Source organism: Rhinolophus sinicus, linkage group LG06 (genome assembly GCF_036562045.2).
Source record: "Rhinolophus sinicus isolate RSC01 linkage group LG06, ASM3656204v1, whole genome shotgun sequence".
NCBI classification, from domain to species: domain Eukaryota; kingdom Metazoa; phylum Chordata; class Mammalia; order Chiroptera; family Rhinolophidae; genus Rhinolophus; species Rhinolophus sinicus.
The window spans coordinates 48,255,650-48,272,509 of NC_133756.1; the positions used below are offsets into that span (position 1 = coordinate 48,255,650).

The following is a 16,860-nucleotide window of genomic DNA, read 5'->3' on the forward strand; positions in this document are numbered from 1 at the left end:
CACCTGGCACGCAGTAGGTGCTCCATAGATGTTACTGTAATTATCATGGCTGTTATTCACCTACTTTGCCGTTCACTCACCACCCTAGCCTGACCCCTATCCAGCAGGTCGTGGCCCTGTGGCAGGACTCCTGACCGCTGCAAGTTCCAGGAGGCCCTGTAGGCCTTGTGCTTCCACATCGTTTTCACCCCCCTCTGCAGCAACCAGCATTCCACTCTGTTGGAGGCATAGCTGAGCCCAAAGCCCATCTCATCACCATAGCCTCATTGTTGTCTTCCTGGGATGCTATCATGCAGGTTCTCTGGTCCCGCTCCCCGTGGGTGGACACAGAATAGGGCGAGGCCAAAAAGGAACACCAGTGGGGCCATAGATAGGGGAGTCATACCACTATACTCTCGCTGGCGGCTGAGTTGGAGACACAGGAAGAAGGAGCTGCAATCTACCGTCCGCTTCTCTGCCAACCAACCAACCCTGTAGCGTAGCCACGGCAGTTATATCAGTGACCAATGGTTACAGCTGATGGCCACCCAGCCACAATGGATGGCCATCTGATTACAGCTGATGGCCATCTACTATCCGAGCCAGCACCTTTCCACGTGAGGCCCAGAGCCTGCAAACTGCTCTCTGGGACTCTGTCCCCACATGCGCTGTCTTCACTGTAGGCCTCAAAGCCTAGCTAGCAGCAGTTCTTTTATTGAATTTTGCCAGAGACGCTTGGGGGTGTTGGAAGCATCAGGCCTTGGCATGTTTAGTTTGGGCATTTTGGGGGCAGGGCATGAAGGTAGTAGGACCTCAGGAGTTTTGTGTGTTCTGTTGGGCACTAGTTGCCTGAAGTTATTACTGATTGGCAGTTGCAGCTAGAAACAATGTGCTAGTTCACTAACTTTTAGGTAAAGTTAGATCCTATGTTAAAGATGCCTTGAAAAAGTCCAATTAGTGTGACAGGGTCATTTTAGTGAAAAATATCCAGCTGGGAGGTTTCGAAGTAGGTTTAGTAGGGGCAGGTGACACAGAACACAATCTTTGTCACTGTCTTTCCTGTTTCTGGGATGACAGAAAGCTTTCTGGTCAATGGGAATGCTTCTGTTCACAAAGGATGGCCACCTCCTTTTTGGCACAAGCTCAGCGTGAACCTCACAGTTCCACCTAGTGGTTTTTAAAGGCAACAAGCCTCTTGCACCTCGCCTCCCTCCTCTTCTGAAGGCAATACTGGGACTAGGGAACCAGAGGAGGGAAATGGGATTCCCTACCCCACCTTCCTCCTATTTCCAAGGGCTTACTAATGCAACCTGATCGGGAAATCAGTAGCTTTAAAATGTGAAGAGCTGAGTAACAAGTGTGACTGAAAAAAGGAGCCGTAGGGATGGCCAGCACCTATGTAGGTCAAGAGAAGGTTTTTTTAAAATGGGAAATTGGCATGCTAAGGGAAAACAGCCCAGATGCAGCAAAAGTTGAAGGGAGAAGAGTCCTGAATGGATGGTCCTCGATGGCTGAGAAGGGTGGCAAGGGGCAGGCGGTCTTCGGATTGGAGGGAAGGATAGAAAGGTGGTGCCTGTGCCACCCAGCTGGTGGGCAGGACTGCAGGACCACCAGGATTCTGTTCTGTAAGGACACAGAATTCTCTCTGTGAAATAGGGAGTGAGGTCACCTAAGTGAGAGAGAGCCGCTGGTGAGGGGGTGAGGGAGGGGATGCTTTAGGAAAGCAATATAGGTTTGATAGAGCCTAAAAAGATGATTATACTTTTGGATCAATAATTATACTTTTAAAATCTACCTTAAAAATAATTTGAAATATGATTTTAAAAATTATACACAACACTCTACAAATTTATATTTGTAGAGTTACTTACAATCATTGAAACAAATGAGGGAAAAAATGTAATGTTTATCAACAACAGAACTGTTAAAAATTGTTTGAATTAATTACATTAATTTAAAACGTTGTGTTAAAAAGATTATATAGCTCATAGTAAAATACTTGTGACATAATGGTAAGCATTAAAGTCAGGATTTAGAATTTCATATAAGATACAATATACAGAGTGTCTAGAAGAAAATAGGGCAAACTATTAATAGAGGTGCTCTCTTGAGAGGTAGTATTATGAGTAATTGTTATTTTTTTTAATCTTTTTTGACTTTTTTTAATGGATAAACCTACTTTAAAATAAGACCAATGATTTTAAAGTATTTTTAAGATTTTTCAACCAAGACAATTATTTGCAGCAAACAATTTCATATTTCTCATAGCTGATATTTTAAGTGGTTACATTAAATATCAAAATTCTACTTTGTCTTTCCCAGGTCATCCAGAAATTTATCCTTTAGTGTTAACTACAAAGACCCAAGAAATATTTAACTGCCGAGTAGATGAAGACTTCACAGATGAACAACCTTATAAGCTTGTCAAAAAAGAAGATATTTTTGCAGACTTTCACAAGAGAGCTGCAGTGTCTGATTTCTACCCATTCAAAAAAATTATTCAGGCCAGTATAACATCCCTTTTTATTTTTTAATCTTGCTTCAAGGGGTTCCTGGTACATAACAACAAAAGTTAGAGAGATTACTGAGTTCACATCTGACGTTGGCCATGACACTGGACAAATGCTGACTTGCTCTCAGCTCCATTAGAACCCTCCTTGATGATCTTCTGTGAAAAGCAAATGCTTATCAGGGACTGACTGTCTTATTCCACACCTAGAAAAACTGATCCTTGCCCAGTTTTAACTAGATTAGGAATCTACCCTTATTTTCCCATACTGCTTTAATTGTTTAATTCATAACTTTGGTCCAGAGCACAATGCTAAATAAAAGAAATGTTTCTTTTTTTCCTGTTAGAAATAAAATTGCACGGCAATTTTCTCTGGACCGATCGTGTTTTAAGAGCTTTATAAAGTTAATAAAATAATTTTGCAATTTGGAGTTAATAGCCATAGATTAGCACTATGGCTATCTTTTATGATTGATTAATCAGTTTTGTGTCAATGTCAATAAACTGTGTAACCATTAAACATCATTATCCTTCATTCTCTCTCTCTTTCTCTCTCTCCACCCCCCCCCCCCCGCCGCCCCAGTAGCATGTTGTTTAATCTCCGCCCATTTGTGAATTTTTCAGTTTTCTTTATGTAATTGATTTCTAGTTTCATACCATTGTGGTCAGAAAAGATGCTTGATATGATTTCAGTCCTCTTAAATTTATTAAGACTTGTTTTGGTGGCGATGGGGGGTGGGTGATGAAGGTAAGGGGGATCAAATATATGGTGATGGAAGGAGAACTGACTCTGGGTGATGAACACACAATGGGATTTATAGATGATGTGATACAGAATTATACACCTGAAATCTATGTAATTTTACTAACAATTGTCACCCCAATAAATTTAATAAAAAAATTTTTTTTCAAAAAGATAAAAAATAAAAAGACTTGTTTTGTGGCCTAACATGATCTATCCTGGACAATGTTCCATGTGCACTTAAGGAAAATGTATATTCTGTTGTTTTTTAATGAAATGTTCTGTAACCTTCTTTTGCTATTATTCCTATAGGAATATCCTGGAGATGAGCTTCTGCTTGTTTATGACAAAGACTTCAAATATGGACTTAATTTTTATCTGATTGGAACAGAAGAGGGAAAGGAAAACTATTTAAATGTAAGCACACCCATGCCCTTGCATTTTGTTCATCTTCAGAAGGAAGTGGTACCTCTGGGGGAGATCTATGCATGGTTATAATTATTCTTGTTCAGCTCTGGTTCCCTGGGGCCTAGATACTGTTCTGGCTCCTAGAGCAGTAAATGTGAGAGGAACTACATTAAACATCTCAAGGTAGCAGCTACTGTACTAATTAGCCCTTTGTTGAAGCACTGAGAGCAGTCACAGTGAATCTAGGGTACCACTGCTCTCAGCCACTCCTTGGCCCATATCCCTTGTTCTCTTCTTGCCATCCCCATGACTTGGAGTAAGTTACTGAGTTGGTCATGTGCAAAATGGTGGCACCAATAGTGTCCATTTCCACTTGTTGTGAAAATTACATGGACTAATACAAAGTAAAGGCCTTTGTATAGTGCCTGACACAAAGTCAGGTACTCCATAAATGTTTGCTATGTTGTTTAAAAGCACAAATTTTAAAGGATGACCTAGTCAGTGGGCAATTGATGGGGAGGGCAGCAGAAAATAAAGGAACGGTGGTTTCCAAGGAAAAAAATCAGTTCACCTTTAGGGTGTTTTTTTCAATGTGATCATGAAAGGTAACAGATTTCTGAGACTTGCCTTCTGATCTCACACCCTCAGAGGCAGGCTTGGTCAGACTGAGGAAGTGGTTGTCCAATAAACAAGAAAAATAAAGGAAAACATTGAATTTTAAAATATCTAACACTTTTGAAGTTAAAAGTAACCTTTTACTTAGCCTTAACATTTTCAACTTCATGTTTATGGTTGTGTTTTCAATTTTTTTATTACCGTCTTGCGCCGCTTAACCGCAGGACAGGTTCTGAGACATGCATCATTAGATGATTTCCTCGTTGTGTGAACATCATGAAGTGCCCGTACACAACCATAGATGGTACACCCTATTGCTCCTAGGCTACAAGCCTGTACAGCTTGTCCCTGTACAAAGCAATACGAGATTAAACGAAGCACAAGAGAAAATGACACAGTCAAGAGATGTGGTAAACAAGATGTCTGAGGCTGCTGCTGGTGTAACACGACATACTGTTTTACAGCAAACTTTTCTTTAAAATAAGTAGAAAGAGTACACTCAAAAACAATGATAAAAAGTATAGCATAGTAAATACATAAACCAGTAACATAATAGTTGTTTATTAGCATTATCAAGTATTACGTAAAGTACGTAATTGTATGTGCTATACTTTTATATGTCTGGCAGCCCAGTAGGTTTGTTTACACCAGCACTACCACCACCATTTGAGAAATACATTGTGTTAGGATATTACCATGGCTATCATGTCACTAGGTGACAGGAATTTTTCAGCTCCATTATAATCTTATGGAACTATTGTCATTGGCCAAAATGTCATTATGCAGCTCATGACTGTATAGTTAGATATTTTCAAATGTGTAGAAAGAGAATTACAAATGTTTAGACAGAGAAGAGAGTAATAGCCACACAATCATCACCCAGAATTAACAAATATTAATATCTTACATATTTACTTCAATTTTTAAATAAATTAAATATACTTGAAAAATAAAAAATAAAATAAAAAGAATCAAACAAAAAAAGGAAATTAAATATAATAGATAATGTTCCACTCCCTTTTGTATACTCCCTAATTCCATTTTCCTCACTTCTTTCTATAAGGAACCATTATTCAAAAGTCGTTATACATCCTTCCTGTCCATGATTTTATATTTTTACCATATATGTATGCTCCACAAATAATGTGTTTTATTATTTTATTTAAAAGTCACATAAAATTATGTAAATCATTCTGCAACTTTTTTTTTCACTGAATTATAAAATCCTAAGATTATTCATTTTGATACATTCAGATATCATATATATGTAGATCAAGTTTTTTCATTGCAACTGCTTTATGGTGTTTTATTTTATGATTGTAACACAATATATCAGTTCATTGATACTTATTCGGTAGATAGATAAATGGATATATATAGAGAGAGATATTGATATGTGTCTCTCTAGTATCTTCTTATGGACATCTTGATTTAAAAACATTGACTCATTATTTAATGGATACCATGTTTATGAATACTTATAATCCTCTTATCAAAGAAATTTCATTAAATCAGAGAAAACTAGGTTTATATTTAACATTGTTTTAGTTTCCATATTGTGCAGTACATGCTTTTCTTATCACATATCTTTTCCTTTTCTACTCTCCTATCTTTTTTCATCTTCTCTCTACATCCCTGATATCTTTCTTTTTTGTTTTTTATTCTTCCTTTTTTTGCTTAGTTTCCTTCCCAATCAAAAAGCATGAACCAACAAAGAAGAAAAATAACAAGGAAGTGCTTAACGAATTAATATAAATGTGAAGCTTATTGCAAACTATACACATGTCTCTATAACCTAAAATTGGTCATATATTTTAGAATGCTATTTTACTCTAGCCCCCAGCAGTATCAGAAGAGCAAGAAGAACAGAAAGAACTTAAAGAGCGTGTTCCTGAAGACATCCTTATTTATAAACCACCTATCTCTAAACCATGGGTTTCTTTGGGCAGTGAAAAAGAAATTGAGGAAGAATCCGTTAAGGAATCTACAAAGCAGGTCAGAGGCTTGAATATCATCTCCATTCATTACCTCCCTGTAGCTGAACAGCACTTATTCCTGAAGGATCTGTAAGGTTTGCTATGCTTGCTATGGGCAAGTGGTTCTTCTTTTGATAGAAGAATGGTCATTGTCTTTGGTGTGTACTATTGGTTGGATTGTGTTCCCCCCAAAACATATGAAGTCCTAACCCCCAGTACCTGAGAATGAGACCCTATTAGGAAATGGGAGGGTGCTATTCCGATATGACTGGGGTTCTTATAAAAAGAGGACCAGGTGAAGACATAGAGACACAGGGAGAGCGGAAGGAGGCAGAGAATGGAGTGCTGTACCTACAAGCCAAGGAACGTCAAGAATTGCTGGCATCACCAGAAGCCTGGAGAAAGGCAAGGAACAGATCCTCCCTTAGAGCCCTCAGAAAAAAAGGAATCTCTGACACCCTGACCTTGGACTTCTAGCCTCCACAGCTATGAGAGAATAAATTCCTGTTGTTTTAAGTGCCCCTGTCTGTGGTACTTGGTTACAGCCTCCTTAGGAAACTGACACAGTGCCATAGCCTAAGAAGAGGATTTGAATGTGAATGATTTACTTTGAAAGTGCCCCATGCCCGAGTTGGAAAGGCATCAGGACAGGAATGTGGCAGAAGCCCTGCAAGGGCAGAACCTCAGGCAAAACTTTGGCCGAGGGAAGGCTTCAGCCTGACCCCCTCGGGGAACTCTGGAGTGTAAATGATACCTCAGAGTCGTCCCAAACAGAAGCAAAGGAGATAGGCTTTCTTATGTCTCCTGCCAGTCCATCATGGGTTGGCATGTAAACAGCCAGTCACCTCCTGTTGTTTATACCTGAGAACAAAGTGGTCCTGGTAGCTCTGGAGCCGTGCTGCACAGCAAAGCAGCAGCGGTGGCCGTGGGAACAAAAAGCACATGGAGCTGGAGGGGTGCCCAGAAAATGTACAGAGACCTGACAGGATCTGGGCAGAGCACCCGCATTCTCTACCACACCCCCATTTCTCTCCAGGGACTTGATTATGCTCCCTTTACTGCTTCCCTGTCCTGCAGATCACATACATGATTTCTCGAAAACGCAGTGCATTTGGTGCCCCAATTCAGTTCAGTGACCACAATGCTTCCAGCGTAAAAGATGCCTATATTGAATGTACAGCCTATCCAGATAAAAATTTTACCCTTAAGCAACTTGAGAAAGACGTTGGTATGCAAGCAGTTCCCCACGTCAAAGACACAAGTACTCAGACAAGATGGTAAGTGTGCGACAGCTTTATGTATTTTCAAAGGCGATTACAGCAAAATCTGGCAATGTCTGTGATTATTTTGAGAGAGCTTTATAATAAATAGAAATGGATTGACAAGGATGATATAGATCTCCACAGAGTAATTCAGTTCAGGAAGATCTTATTACATTCCAAAATGCCTTTTAAAATTTTAACAGGAAAATGAGATACAAGTATATAAAACCACAAAGACTGTGAAGCGGGAAAATGGTGGATGCTGTTAATAATTACAGTACTGCTTTCACCTGGAATATTACCAGTGCCTCCTAACTGCTCTGTTCTACTGCCTAAGTCATCATTCTTACATATTAAATCAGACTGTTTGGTCATTGCCTAAATGTCATCTTTGGCTCCAGAACCCTTGGGATGACATATAAGGTCCTCCTTCCTCCAGCCTCATGGCCCCGTTCCCAAACAAGTCCTCTGTGTTCTAACCTTATAAGCTGCTTCCATCTCCTAGAATACACACCCTTCCATATCTTCCTGCTTTTGCCGATGCTGTTCCGCTGAATAAAATACACTTCACTGCCTTGTCCAACTGGGGAACTCCTCTTCACCCTTTAAGTTCAGTGGCCCCTCCTCTGTGATTTCCTGGAAACACTAGATAGAATTGATCACTCCCTCTTCTAGGAGCCCACTAGAGCTTAGAGGTGTCTTTATCGTAACACTGAAGACTCATATTGTACTCATCAGCACACCTGGCAGTCTGCCAGAGCACTTGGAGCTACAAACCGTATCATTTCACACATCAAGCTCTTGATTAAAATTAGTCCTGTGAATGAATTGACGTGAAATGGATTGCCGAGGGAATGCTTTGGGGACTTGTGCTAGGCTTCAAATATTGTATAATTTTGAAGACATATTTAGATAAGCTATGCATTTTTTTAGTATTTAAAAAAATGTTTCATTTTGAAATAATTTTAGATTTGTAGAAGATAAGCCATGAATGTTGAATATGATTTGGAGACATAGAGAAAGGGAAAACAGCCCAAATTTTAAAAACAACCTGAACCACTCAGGGATAGGGGAACAACAGAGTTTGCATGGGGCCATGAGGAGACCAGCCTGGGTACAATGGAGGAAGTAGCAGAGGGAGACAGAGAAGTGGTTTCTCTGTGGCAGACAGGAGGGAACTTGGCAAGTCCTGAAGCAAGAGAGGCAGAATGGTACGGTATTAAAAGATGAGCCAGGCAGTGTATTGGAGAGCACAGGGGGAAAAGCCTGGAGTTGAGAAGACTTCTTACAATTTTTCTGCGAGTTTAAAATAATAGCTAAATAAAATTTTTAAAAAATAAGAGCTCATTGATTATGTTTGAGAGAAATACACAGATACTTTGAATGGCAGTTAAGATCAATTATCTAGGATAAAGAAAAAATCAATACATAGAATTTAAATATAAAATAATATCCTAACACTGTCACAGAGATAAATCTTTGATCTGACATGACCTATATTCACTTTTCTTTGATCTAATTTTTTATGTTCAATTTTCTTGTAATATATTAGGACATATCCCAAAAATGCTGCCATGCAATATTATCCAAGAGAATTTTTAGAAAAGGAAAAAGAAACACTTGGACAATCAAAGCCTTTTACCGATTTTCTTAACAACGCATCCATAAGGTAAAAATTATGTATTAAATTTTTAAAATAAAACATAAAATGTGTAGTTACAATAATAGGTCTTACAAAACAACTTAATACATGGTATCTAGATAGAACGTATGAGGACAGTTATCACATATGCATGAGCGTGTGACATTCTCTACAGATTCTCACTCTTTCTTTCTCTTCTGTTGCCAAGCAACATCCTAGACCTCGAAAGCTAGGGCCACACCAAACAGTGTGTAAACCTGGAAGATGTGTACAGCTGAGAATGTGAGGATGCTTTCATAACAGCAAATTAGCATTTATTTACCACAGCTTCTTTTATTAGAGTCGTTTTCTCCACTCCTCACTCTGCTTTTGAGCCGCATTGACTTTTATAAGATTATGAAGATGAGGGTGCTATGGATGTTAAGGATGATTATTTTATGATGATGGGAATTTACAAAAATATCTTTGTAAATAAGAACCTAAATTTTAAAAAAAAGAAGAATCTACATTCAATTTGGTTATACTTCTTGGATATGTCGTCCTTATCCTTAATTCCTGTGTGGCTGCCACTCTTATTGGCTCTAGAAGAGAGGTGTCTCCAAAACACCCCTTACAGTGGTACTAAGACGGTGGGCAGAGCCGTGGGACTTCTAAACCAGAGAGTTTGACAAGTGCTCACCAAGCTGATAGCAGCCACGGCTCAGAGAGGTGGAACCAATGCTGGACTGGTCTGTCAATTGTACCCAATAGGTTGGTTTCCATTTATTTCCGAAGTGAAAAATTTGGTGGTCGAGTTCATAGATAGCCCAAGGTATGCTTTTTTATTTTGAAGAAAACATCATTAGTTCTTTCAGACTGGATTGATTGTCTGTCCTGAAAATTATCTATGCCAAGGGAGAATCTGGTTCAAAAATTCATCAATGATTTAGAGAGTATATTAATTACATGCCACTCATGGGAAGCATGCTATTTATAGTTTGTTTGTTTTTTCTATATGGGTAAAGAAAAAGAAACAAGAAAACCTAAGGTTTCTTTCTCCCCATATCAAAATTAAGTAGTTATATAATTTTTTCCTCATAACAACATTAAAAATGAAAAGTCTGTCTCTACAACCCGTTTTGAGGGAATAAATGATCTATAACCAATTTTCCATTATCCATATTGTGTATTATCTGTAGTCCTGGCCTGTTATTCTTCCCTTTCAAGTGCCATGATTATAAAGAGAGGAATGTAATGCCTTCCCTGAGGTGTGGGAAGGAGAAGCCAGGACTATAAGAAAGAGAGAAACTGGCACAGGAATTATAATATCACTGGTCAAGATATATAAGAAACCCATGTTCATATGACTGCCACCCTCCACATTCTAAAACTGTTTAAGGCTTATTTAATTTTTTAAAAATTAATATAAGCCTAGTTTTGTTCTGAAAGAGAGCCCTTTCAGAAATGAGTTCTTTCTTTCTCATAGAAATTTATCCAGGACGAACCTAAGGGAAGCATGATTTGCAAAAGAAGGAAATCATGTGAGAGGAGAGATAGAAACTTCCAGGGAATTCTCAAAGCAACTAAGAAACTTTCATTTGGGGATTAAAAAAACAAACAAACAAACAAAAACAATGATACTCATAGGCTTTAACACAGACAACGGCGTTGCCAGCCTCCAATGCATCACTCTCAGGAACCAAGTCCTAAGAGTGCAGGGAAATCAAGAAACGGGAAACCAGAGAAAAGGTGCTGTCTTCATGTCTCCCTAGTGAATTACTTCCCCCTTTCTCCCTGAGACAGAAGAATCAGGAAACCAGAGCAAAGGCCCTGCTTTTAACTTCTCTCTCAGGAATTCCTTTCTCATTCAGGCTGAAGCAGAAAGAAATAAGATCTTGAAAATGCCAACAAATATTTCTACTTGAAACGGGGTTTTTAAACCTTGGAGCTCCAGGATATGACTCTACCCTACCTACACAGGGTATGACTCTACCCTACCTTCAGATTTTAATGTGCATATGAACCAACTGGGTGTCTTGTTAAAAGCAGGTTCTGACTTAGTAGGTTTGAGGTGGAGCCTGTGACAGTGTTTCTAACAGTTTCGGGTCATGCTGATGCTGCTGGTCCTAGAAATGCTTCTGGTTTGAAAAGTGAAGTACACGAAGGATTTAACCAAAGGAGTATTTCATTAAGCAGTGAATGGTAGTGTTAATGCTTAATGACAGAGGTATTAAATGGTACCCTTGTTTAATTACGTTTTAGGAGTATCTATTATCATATGTAGTGTTTACTTTGTCTAAATAAAGCATTTTTCTTATTTAGGAAGTTCGTAATTGAGATACCACTCTTTCCACTTACCACACCTATTAAAACACCAAGCTATTTGGACTTTCAATCATTAGGGTAAAACCCTGGGTGGCATTCTAATTGTGGGAAAGTTCCTAGAGGCTTTGCGAGTGAGCTGAGCTTTCAAACCTAAGCATGTAAAGGGACAATAAACATTCTAGTAACTTATACTAACTTTTAAGACAGGAGCCTGGCAAGCCAGGATCCCTAGACTATTAAGAGATGAGCCTAGCACTCAGATTGTTTTTTTTAAGAAGCAATATTAGCATTTTTATCAGGATAATTCTACATTTTAGGGACTAGCTCATGCACTGCGGGAGGTTTAGTAATGAAATTAAATACATTTGCTCTCCCAGGCATTGTGACAACTAAACCACCACCACCACCACCACACACACACACACACACACACACACACACACACACACGCACACACACACACCCGCACTCACACACACACACACACACTTCTAAACTCCAATTCTCCCCTTAAGAATCTCTTATGTATTGTTCTAAATTATATATAAACACACATACACACACACATACTCACACTCACACAATCCTAATTATATATTAGTATAATAATTCATACATGTGAGCATTTGGTACTGAATATGGCTAAGCAATTGGCCTTTTCTGTCAGGAAGCCAATGAGACCAAGTTCAAAGGACAGGTCTGCTGTGGGTCACACTGTGAAAAATAAAGGAAAGAGAAGCAGGATTGGGCAGGGAGCGCTTCAGACAGTCTCAGCCAACCCAACAGGAGCTGCAGAGTGAAGATGGCCTGTTGGAGGAGTCCTGCAGGAGGCAGAAATGGCCAGGACCTGGTGTCCCCACAGCTGCTGTGCTCATCGGCCTGGGGACAGCAAGCCTTGGCCCGGAAACCAAAGCAGATGGTGAAGGTGCTAGAGGCTGTCAGCGAACCACATCCTGGGAGCTGAACAGCACGTTCTTAGAAGTTCTGAGTAGCACACTGCCATGAATTGTCTTTTTCTCTTAAGTCATTTATTTTCATATGGTGTTAATCTTTAGTTACTAAATATAATTGAGATTTTTTTTTTCTTTCAGTATAAATGAAGTAGGGGAATGCTGCTGGAAGATATATCATTGAATACTAAAATCTAACGTCTTCATTGCTTTTTTTTTTTTTTTTTTTTTTTTAACAAAATAGTGTTGAAATAGCCCTGCAACAAAATGAAATCATGAACACGTTTACTGATGACTGGAAATGCCTGGCCGAAGAAGAAGGCACCTTCGGGGACAAGACTGATACGCACTTGAAGGAGTTCCAGTCCTTTACTGACCTTCATAACCACATGGAGACAATGATCACCTGTGTCTCATGGCATCCGGATATCTATGGTGAGGTGGCAGAGACTACGGGTCCCTTTTTGATGCCATTGAAATTGCCTGCTGCTTTTATGTGTAAAATTGCAAATTAGCTCAGTTTCAATAAGACATCTTCCATTTGCCGAGTGCCCGGCACCTGCCAAACACTTTCCACACCTTCTCTCTGTCATGTATCCTACAAGCAACACTGTGCGACACCCACTATGACTTCTGCTTTATGAGGAGAGGACCATAGCTCCACTCAGGGCAGTGGCTGACTGGCTCAAGTCATCCAGCTGGTGCAATGCCAAATCTGGATGTGACTCAGGACTGTTGGACGCCCAAGGTTAGCTTTATTCTCCCTGCCACTCTGCCTCTCTGGTTACTGGACAAAATAGGAAACACACCTCCTTTAAAGGACTGAGCAGTTAAGGGAGGTAGGAATGTGTGAAGGTGAGACTTCAGAGAGAGAGAGAGAGAGGCCCTCACCCTCTTTCTTTCTTCTTCCTTCCCCACCATTGGCCCATTCCTCACCAAACAAACAAGCATTTTTTTTTCTTATAAAATCTTCAAAGTCCAATGTTGATTTTATACTAACAGTACATCTCAATTTGGATAGGGACATTTCAAGTGCTAACTAAGTGACATGTGGCTACTGGCAAACCATATTAAACAGTGGAGCTCTAAGAAAACTCTTGGTCTCCTGTAGAATATTTTTACTCAAGTTTCATCCGAAGGGAAATGAACAGTGACTGTGTAGAAAAGCGAAACCTAGAAAGACGTTTCCATGTACAGTTGCTGCACATCTTCATTTCCAATTGTGTCTCCATTAGGGCTAATAGCTGTGTCAGTGGCTGTGCGACTCTCCTTTGAAGACAGAGTCTACTTTTCTAGTAAATTATTGCTGCAACCGTCACTGATTCTTTTCTGGAGTTTCTCTGATCCCATACATCCTCAGGTAATGAAGGAGAGTCATCTGCATAGTCTAAAACATTTCAAACACTACTTTTATGTGTCTCTTTAGCAGTTTCCACTGAGAAGTGCTTTATAATCAATGTTGTAAACCCTTATAAAGTCATGCTTTCTTCAATTTGGAATTTGCCCCCATTCAATTTGAGTGAAACTAAAGTTTACAGTTAGTTTATTGAAAAGGTTTATTGAACAAATCAACATGGTATTTATTTATTTACTTTTGAACTTTTGTAAGAACTTTTTTGAGCCAAACTGACCATCTATGTCAGGGAGCAAGATCTCAAATGCTCCTCAACATGTTGTTTTTAAAAAGTCATTGTAAGATAAACGTTTAACTGATTTTAAAGAGCAAACTCTTTTATGGGCTTTATTTAAATAGTAATTGTTCAAATGCAGATAGATTTTAGTTTCACATGAATTTCCTCAATTCCAAAGTCACCAGTATGTGATGGTAATGAGTAAAGATGGTTGTGTGGGAGAGCAATGGGGAGCAGTGGGGACGGTGACCCTAGAGAATGCCCATCTGTGGAGACAGCTATTTGCCAGCTCTCTTGTTGCCAGGTGGTCCCACTTTTAAGAGATTCCAGCCATTAGGAATTTTGTGTGAAATCTCCAATTTTTTAAATAGCTATTCTAAAGCCAAACCAAAACACACAAAACACCCACTCAACCAAACTAAAACACACAGCAATCCAAATAAAACAAGGCTGAAGGCTGAGTTTGCCCCACAGGGTTCTATTTCCAATATCTGCTCAAGAAGAGTTCTGCTTAGGGGGAGGCAACTGTGTAGGGTTAGAAAGTGTGTTCAACGTACTTAAGTATAATAATATTTTATTTCTATAAACTATTAATATCATATAATTAAGGCTTTCCCTAATAAACCCTAGCCTTCCCTTATTCTTCTTCCATAACTTACCTGAATTAAGGCAGTTTCACTGTAATAGAGTCTAGATATTTTAATTATTATGGACCTAGAGATCAAAATGACAGCTCTCTAGTTCTTTCTTATCAGCCTACTTACCACAAAAATGGTGCCATTCTTTTGCTGGGGTTTTCTATCATTTTCTACTCTCCACTCCATGCCATGAAAGTGTGCCTGAACTTCCAGGACTTACTTGATGATGGAGTCACTTGCTCTTAGCTCCAGTGCTGGGGCAGCAACTCAAAAGACACCAAAAACATACAGGGAAGAACTGAATTGTCTGGCTTCAGGGTGACAGCTGACGGAAGAGCTGGAGGAAGCCATTGTTTCTTTGTTGAGCTTTCCCCCTTCATGTGTGCAGACACAGGCAGACACTATATCTGAGTCTCCATCAATCTGGCTATCGCCTTTTGTCTGCCATGCCCTAGTGATTCCCTGAGACCTTGCCCCATTAAACTTTCAGGCACATGTAAGCCCCTTCCACTGTTTTTTCTGTACAAACAACCTGTCTTAGCTCATACTGTGTGTGGACTTTCTTATAACCTCTCAAAGGTTCACAAAACCCAGACAAGCAGCATCTGGCCTTAGTGTGTCCCATACCTCTGGCTGAACAGCCCTAAGCCCAGCACTAGTGACAGCCAGCCTTGGTTTGAGGCTTGGCCTCTCAAGACACCACCAAGCCCAGTGTGGGTGGCAGCCACCTGCAGACTGCTTTGTGCCTCCTCATACCAGGTGGCCCCAGGCAGGGCACAGGCTGTGGCTAAACCTGGCCTGTAGTCAGTGCCCTCCCAGGAGGTCAGAGAGCTGGCATGCTTGGTGACCAGCTTCAGACCAAGGCAGAACATTACCTGGCCACCTCCAAGGACAACACACCCAAAGTGCAATCTGAGCAAGCACCAGCGTGCCACTAAAGCCAACCCTGCTCTATAGGATCAGCCCCGGCACCACAGCTCCTCCACTGTAGTCACAGCCAGTCCTCATAATCAGTCAGCCCGAGGGTCAGTCCCTCCCATCGATGTGCAAACAGCGACCAAGGCTCAACTACAACAGGAGGGCACACACAACCCATGCAAAGGACACACCTGTAGCCCCCGGCTCAGGTGACCAAGGAGACTGCACCACCTGGTCTCACAAGAGACCTCCTACATAAGGCCACTCTACTAAGACCAGAAGTCATAGCAGCCCTACCTAATACATACAAACAAACACAGAGGCGGCCAAAATGAGGAGACAAACAAACATGTCCCAAATAAAAGAACAGAACAAAGTTTCAGAAAAAGAACTCAACAAATGGAGACAATCTATAAGATGCAGCGTTCCAAACACTAGTTATAAGGATACTCAATTATCTCAGGGAGGACTTCAACAAACAGATAGGAAATGTAAAAATGGAGATAAAAAACATTAAAAGGAGCTATTCAAATATAAAGAATACAATAACTGAAATGAAGAATACACTAGAGGGAATAAACAGTAGATCAGATGAAGCAGAGGGTCAAATCAGCAATTTAGAAGATAAGGTAGCAGAAAACACCCAATCAGAACAGCAAAAAGAAGTAAGAATCCAAAAAAAATGAGGATAAGGGGCCTCTGGGACAATGTCAAACGTACCAACATTCACATCATAGGGGTACCAGAAGAAGAAGAGAGAGAGAGCAAGGAATTGAAAACCTATTTGAAGAAGAGATCCGAGATGGCAGAGTAGATAAACAATGTGCCTACTCTCTTCCATAAACATATTAAAGTTACAACTAAATTACAGAACAATCAACCTGAAGAACTATCTGAAGTCTAGCCAAACAGAAGTCCTATGAATAAAAATACAAAGAAGAATGTTCAGAGGGACAGAGATGCTGAAAGGTCCCCAAACCTCCGTGTGGCAGTTGAGAATCAGGAGGCATATCTTGGCCACGGAGGTTCCCCCACAGGAGGAGTAGGGACCCAAACCCCCCAACACCAGGCTCCCAAAGTATTGGTGCCAGGAAAAGGAGCCCCCACAACATCTGGATGTGAAAAACAGTAGGAATTCCAACCATCCAGGTGAGACAAAAGGCTGTGGAAACCCAGACGTTCTCTTAAACGGACTGCACACAGACTCACAGGCACTCACCTTGTGCTTCAGTGGAGGGACGGTGACTTGGGAGGCAACAGAGATATACGGGGTGGGGTAGACTGAG

At 40.2% G+C, this 16,860-nt stretch overlaps 1 protein-coding gene across 3 annotated transcripts in view; it reads left to right on the forward strand.

Moving 5' to 3' along the window:
• The window catches only part of DNAI3 (dynein axonemal intermediate chain 3), a 68,150-nt gene that overhangs the window by 10,429 nt on the left and 40,861 nt on the right, over positions 1-16,860 (forward strand). For all 3 annotated transcript variants that reach the window (XM_019710209.2, XM_019710212.2, XM_074335072.1), the window contains exons 4-10: positions 2,302-2,483; positions 3,543-3,647; positions 6,090-6,248; positions 7,307-7,506; positions 9,044-9,160; positions 12,632-12,822; positions 13,623-13,747. In XM_019710209.2, coding sequence (XP_019565768.2) covers positions 2,302-2,483; positions 3,543-3,647; positions 6,090-6,248; positions 7,307-7,506; positions 9,044-9,160; positions 12,632-12,822; positions 13,623-13,747 — 1,079 coding nt within the window. The remainder of the gene's footprint in view (positions 1-2,301; positions 2,484-3,542; positions 3,648-6,089; positions 6,249-7,306; positions 7,507-9,043; positions 9,161-12,631; positions 12,823-13,622; positions 13,748-16,860) is intronic.